This window comes from Scyliorhinus canicula, chromosome 6 (genome assembly GCF_902713615.1).
Source record: "Scyliorhinus canicula chromosome 6, sScyCan1.1, whole genome shotgun sequence".
NCBI classification, from domain to species: domain Eukaryota; kingdom Metazoa; phylum Chordata; class Chondrichthyes; order Carcharhiniformes; family Scyliorhinidae; genus Scyliorhinus; species Scyliorhinus canicula.
The window spans coordinates 221,585,031-221,591,260 of record NC_052151.1 but is presented as its reverse complement, the minus strand read 5'-3'; the positions used below and the strand labels follow the sequence as shown (position 1 = coordinate 221,591,260).

At 48.0% G+C, this 6,230-nt stretch overlaps 1 protein-coding gene across 1 annotated transcript; it reads left to right on the top strand.

Moving 5' to 3' along the window:
• Window positions 1-1,555: 1,555 nt before the first annotated feature.
• Window positions 1,556-2,476, top strand: LOC119967892 (epidermal differentiation-specific protein-like). Its single transcript, XM_038800987.1, has one exon. It carries the CDS (start codon window positions 1,627-1,629, stop codon window positions 2,155-2,157), a length of 531 nt encoding a protein of 176 aa, XP_038656915.1. The 5' UTR covers window positions 1,556-1,626; the 3' UTR covers window positions 2,158-2,476.
• Window positions 2,477-6,230: the final 3,754 nt, after the last annotated feature.

Sequence of the window (6,230 nt, the reverse complement as noted above, 5' to 3'; positions counted from 1 at the left end):
CACAATTACTGGAACATGGTGAGTGTGAGGGACACAGTGTGTGCAATTACTGGAACATGGAGTGTGTGAGGGACACAGTGTGTACAATTAATGGAACATGGAGAGTGTGAGGGACACAGTGTGTGCAATTACTGGAACATGGAGTGTGTGAGGGACACAGTGTGTACAATTAATGGAACATGGAGAGTGTGAGGGACACAGTGTGTACAATTACTGGAACATGGAGAGTGTGAGGGGCACAGTGTGTACTATTACTGGAACATGGAGAGTGTGAGGGTCACAGTGTGTACAATTACTGGAACATGGGGAGTGTGAGCGACACAGTGAGTACAATTACTGGAACATGGAGAGTGTGAGGGACACAGTGTGTACAATTACTGGAACATGGAGAGTGTGAAGGACACAGTGTGTACAATTACTGGAACATGGAGAGTGAGAGGGACACAGTGTGTACAATTACTGGAACATGGAGAGTGTGAGGGACACAGTGTGTACAATTACTGGAACATGGGGAGTGTGAGGGACACAGTGTGTACAATTACTGGAACATGGAGTGTGTGAAGGACACAGTGTGTGCAATTACTGGAACATGGTGAGTGTGAGGGACACAGTGTGTACAATTAATGGAACATGGAGAGTGTGAGTGTGAAGGACACAGTGTGTACAATTACTGGAACATGGAGAGTGTGAAGGACACAGTGTGTACAATTACTGGAACATGTGAGGGACACTGTGTGTACAATTACTGGGACATGGAGAGTGTGAAGGACACAGTGTGTACAATTACTGGAACATGGAGAGAGAGTGTGAGGGACACAGTGTGTACAATTACTGGAACATGGAGAGTGTCAGAGACACAGGGTGTACAATTACAGGAACATGGAGAGTGAGAGGGACACAGTGTGTACAATTACTGGAACATGGAGAGAGAGTGTCAGGGACACAATGTGTACAATTATTGGAACATGGAGAGTGTGAGGGACACTGTGTACAATTACTGGAACATGGATAGTGTGAGGGACACAGTGTGTACAATTACTGGAACATGGAGTGTGTGAGGGACACAGTGTGTACAATTACTGGATCATAGAGTGTGAGGGACACAGTGTGTACAATTACTGGAACATGGAGAGTGTGAGGGACACAGTGTGTACAAATACTGGAACATGGAGAGTGTGAGGGACACAGTGTGTACAAATACTGGAACATGGAGAGTGTGAGGGACACAGTGTGTACAATTACTGGAACATGGAGAGTGTGATGGACACAGTGTGCACAATTACTGGAACATGGAGAGTGTGAGGGACACAGTGTGTACAATTACTGGAACATGGAGAGTGTGAGGGACACAGTGTGTACAATTACTGGAACATGGAGAGTTCATGTTTGATCGACACCGTGTGTACGAATTGTGAAATTCTTCCTGCACACTCCACCGCAATGTTTCTCAACCTGACTTGATGTCTGTCAGTTAGGATTTCCTCATATTTTGGATGGTGTCAATTGGCGCTTGCTGGTGAGTCAGCAGTCAGAAAGTACATAAAGACTCACTCATGCAACCAGAAACTATATTTTCCTTTCACTGCTGTTGTGGAATCTGATCAGCTCAGCACAGCCGCGGTGACCATGAACAAGATTATACTTTATCGTGAAGAAAGTTGTCAGGGCGAATCTGTGACCATACAGAATACTATCGCTGATCTTTCGGCTGTCGCCTTCTCCTCTTCTGCCAGCTCTCTGAAGGTGGTCGGGTTGCACTGGGTCGCATACAAGGAACCCGACCTGAAGGGAGAATTCAATATATATGGCCAGGCGTCGTATAACAATCTGGGCACGATGGATAAAGAGATTGCATCTTTACGCCTGGTGACTGAGAAATTGGACCAGCCTCAGATTACCCTCTACTCAGAGGTCAATTTTCAGGGCAGGTCGGCCAACTTCCAGAAATCCTCTGATGACGTGTCGACATCTGGCTTAACCAAAGTCTCATCCCAGAAAAAGGTGGAAGGCGTGTGGGTTCTGTACGACGACACCCAATGTAAAGGAAACCGCATGATCACATTTGCGGGTGATGAGATTGCTGACTACCAGCAAGCCGGTTGGAAGGGCACTGTGGCTTCTCTGCATTGCTTAAAGTCGAGTGATAAGGTGGTGTGAAAACTCCAACTTGCAAGTGTTTTGCTGAGGTCTATCTCAGACTGATCTGCTTTGATTGCTGCCCACCCTCCTGGTGATAGACTGCCCTCCCTGCAGTAACCGCAATGTGGAAGAGAATGAGAACCTGCACTCAACATCTGGACTGAAATAACCATCCGCTCGGCCAACACTGATTTCACATCTGTGTCACCCTGAAAAGCTCCTTCTTGTTAGTCCTCAGTGCAAGATGAATTATGTCTGTTTATTCCTCTGTTCTGTAAAGCTGCTTTGCTCTGTCAGTAACTAACCAATCAAATAAAATTCCAATTCTGCAAATTCATTGGCAGTGTTTGTGTTTGTTATTCTCCAAATTCCGGCATCTTTGTTTTGTTGAAACAACGGGGAATCTGTGAAAGTTTATGATTGAAGGATGTGATTTTTTGGGCAGTGACACAGTGATTCTCACTGTTCCTGGTTAGTAAAGATATAAAGAGGAAGAATTGAATCCCTGGACAGGGATCCTCAGCCTGTGAGCTGATGAAATCATACCCGAGACACTGAGCCACACGACTAGTCTCACTGATATGATTCTACCCCAAATGGAAGTGTCTTTTACTGTTGTTGTCTGTTCACTAATATTTAAACTAACTCCCCCAGATCCAGGCAGAGAGGCTTTTTCAGCAACACTGGAATTGGAGATGGGATTTAACAGGGTTTTTGAAAGTTTGACTTTGTCAGATTGTTCATTGTGAGCGAGGAGAGACATGGGGAGAGCCGTCTCCTCCACCCTGACCTCCATGTGTGAGGAGTTCAGGCATTTTCAGGCATTGTGAGCGAGGAGAGACGTGGGGAGAGCCGTCTCCTCCACCCTGACCTCCATGTGTGAGGAGTTCAGACATTTTCTTACCCACTGACACACCCGAGCTGCTGCCTCTATCCTCCCTCCCCCTAACTCACCGCACTAAACTTTCCCCACCCCTCCCCCTCCCACTGCCTTAGCCCTGAACTCACATCTTCCTCCAGTTACTCCCCAAACCCCCTCATGCCCTCCCCGAGCCTCCAACTCTCTTCACCCTGTTCGTATGAAGCCACTTAGCTCCCTGGCAGCTTGCCCACCCTGACAGCTTCCTCACCCTGGCAGCTTCCTCACCCTGGCAGCTTGCCCACCCTGGCAGCTTGCCCACACTGGCAGCTTCCTCACCCTGGCAGCTTGCCCACCCGGGCAGCTTGCCCACCCTGGCAGCTTCCTCACCCTGGCAGCTTGCCCACCCTGGCAGCTTGCCCACCCTGGCAGCTTGCCCATCCTGGCAGCTTGCTCACCCTTTTGTCAATTTATATTGTTAACAGATCTGTGTGCAACCACCCTGTGTACCAATCCCCCTGCCCCACATAACCCTCAAAATCCTGCACAATAACCCAAATCCCCCACTCCCCCCCATAATCTAAATCCCCCTCCACACACCCATAACCTGACTCCTCCATAACCCAAATTCCCCCACCCCCCATAATCTAAATCCCCCTCCACACCCCCATAATCTAAATCCCCCTCCACACCCCCATAACCTGAATCCCCCATAACCTAAATCCCCCTCCACCCCCCCCATAATCTAAATCCCCCTCCACACCCCCATAACCTGAATCCCCCATAACCTAAATCCCCCACCCCCCCATAACCCAAATCCCCTTCACACCCCCATAATCTAAATCCCCCTCCACACCCCCATAACCTGAATCCCCCATAACCTAAATCCCCCACCCCCCCATAACCCAAATCCCCTCCACACCCCCATAATCTAAATCCCCCTCCACACCCCCATAACCTGAACCCCCCCCCCCCCATACCCTAAACCCCCCTCCACCCCCACATACCCTAAACCCACTGCCCCCACACAATCCAAAACTCTCTTGTCGACCAAAAATCTGTCTGGCTCAGTCTTGAAAATATTCAATGACCCAATCTCCACAGCTCTCTGCAGCTTCCCAATCTCCACAGCTCTCTGCAGCTTCCCAATCTCCACAGCTCTCTGCAGCTTCCCAATTACTTGCCACAGTTTTTTTTTCAGCATTTTTATTCAACATTTTCCATTTTATACATAACAATAGAACAGTAACCGGGAGGCGCGGTGATGCAGTGGTTAGCACTGTTGCCTCATGGCACTGAGAACTCAGGTTCGATCCTGACCCCGGGTCACTGTCCGTGTGGAGTTTCCCATTCTCCCTGTGTCTGTGTGGGTTTCACCCCCACACCCCCATGCTAAATTGCCCCTTATATTGGAAAAAAATAAATATACTATAATAATCTTTAGTATCACAAGTAGGCTTACATTAACACTGCAATGAAGTTACTGTGAAAAGCCCCAAGTCGTCATATTCCGATGCCTGTTCGGGTACACAGAGGGAGAATTCAGAATGTCCAATTCACCGAACCACTGAATAGAGCAGTAACAAAGAACCTCACCAAACAATAAAGCTCCCCAAGTCCGTCCATCCCCTAATACCCTCCCCAATGGTGACCAGTTCTTTAAAGGACTGAATAAACAGCTGCCATCTCTGGGAGAACCCCTCAATTGCTCCTCTCACAGTGTACTTGACTTTCTCGAAGTCTAAAAACTCTATAAGATACTCCGGCCATACTGAGGTACTGGGTGGAGAAGCTGACCTCCACCCCAACTGCACCGCCTTTGAACAATCAGCGAGGTGACGGCCAGAACATCGGCCCCCACTTAAACACACACAGACACTTAAAGCCACATTCACACTCACACACTCAACACATATATACACACACGCTCACACTCACACACTCATCACACATACACACACGCTCACACTCACACTCAACACACATACACACACACGCTCACACTCACACACTCAACACACATATACACACACGCTCACACTCACACACTCAACACACATATACACACACGCTCACACTCACACACTCAACACACACGCTCACACTCACACACTCAACACATATATACACACACGCTCACACTCACACACTCAACACACATATACACACACGCTCACACTCACACACTCAACACACATAGACACACACGCTCAAACACACACATGCCCACATCAAGAGATAGACAGATGGAGACACACACTCACTCATACACAGTCACACAAACCGACAGACACTTGCACAATGGCACACATACAGACACACACTCAAAGTCACACACAAAGCGATGCATACACACCTGCAGACAGACACACCAATACACATAAATGCACTTGCACACACAGATACACAAACTCACTGAAAGACAAAATCACGATGTTGAACACTGACAGACACGCGCACACATGCGCACACAGTAAGCGAGCACTTTTCCAGGAGACTCATCCGGAGTGAGACTCATCCAGAGTGGGGGATTGAAACTTGGTAATTTGGTGCAGTGAGGTAAATCAGCAAAGGTAAGTGGAAAATCTAATTCTGCTGTTTTTCAGTTAAAAGTGCAGTGTGGAGCTTAGTGTCTGATTGGTTGAAACTGCCCCCACCCTAATTGCTGAGAGGCAGTTATCTGTCAATCACCTGAGGCCTGTTTAGGGGCACATTGTATTCTTCTCTTTGAAGTTAAGGTATTTTTTGAGTCATCGGTTAGCTGAGGTCTGTATAAAAGACAGACAGACAGCGCACACAGTAAGCGAGCACTTTTCCAGGAGACTCATCCGGAGTGAGACTCATCCAGAGTGGGGGATTGAAACGTGGTAATTTGGTGCAGTGAGGTAATTCGGTGCAGAGTGTGAGGAGGTGCTTTTTAACCCTGGTAAGTGACTGGTAAGTAGTCTCTCTTTTTCTTTTCATTGTCTAATTTATTTATTTTTATTTTGAAATTCTGGTTGTTTAAGTTTACCTAGGGTTTAAGACATGGCAGGAGATCCCAGACCCGTGTCATGCTCCTCGTGTGCGATGTGGGAGCTCAGGGACACGTCCACTGTCCCTGGCTCCTTCACGTGCAAGAAGTGTGTTCAGTTGCAGCTCTTGTTAGACCGCTTGACGGCTCTGGAGCTGCGGATGGACTCACTTTGGAGCATCCGCGATGCTGAGGAGGTCGTGGATAGCACGTTTAGCG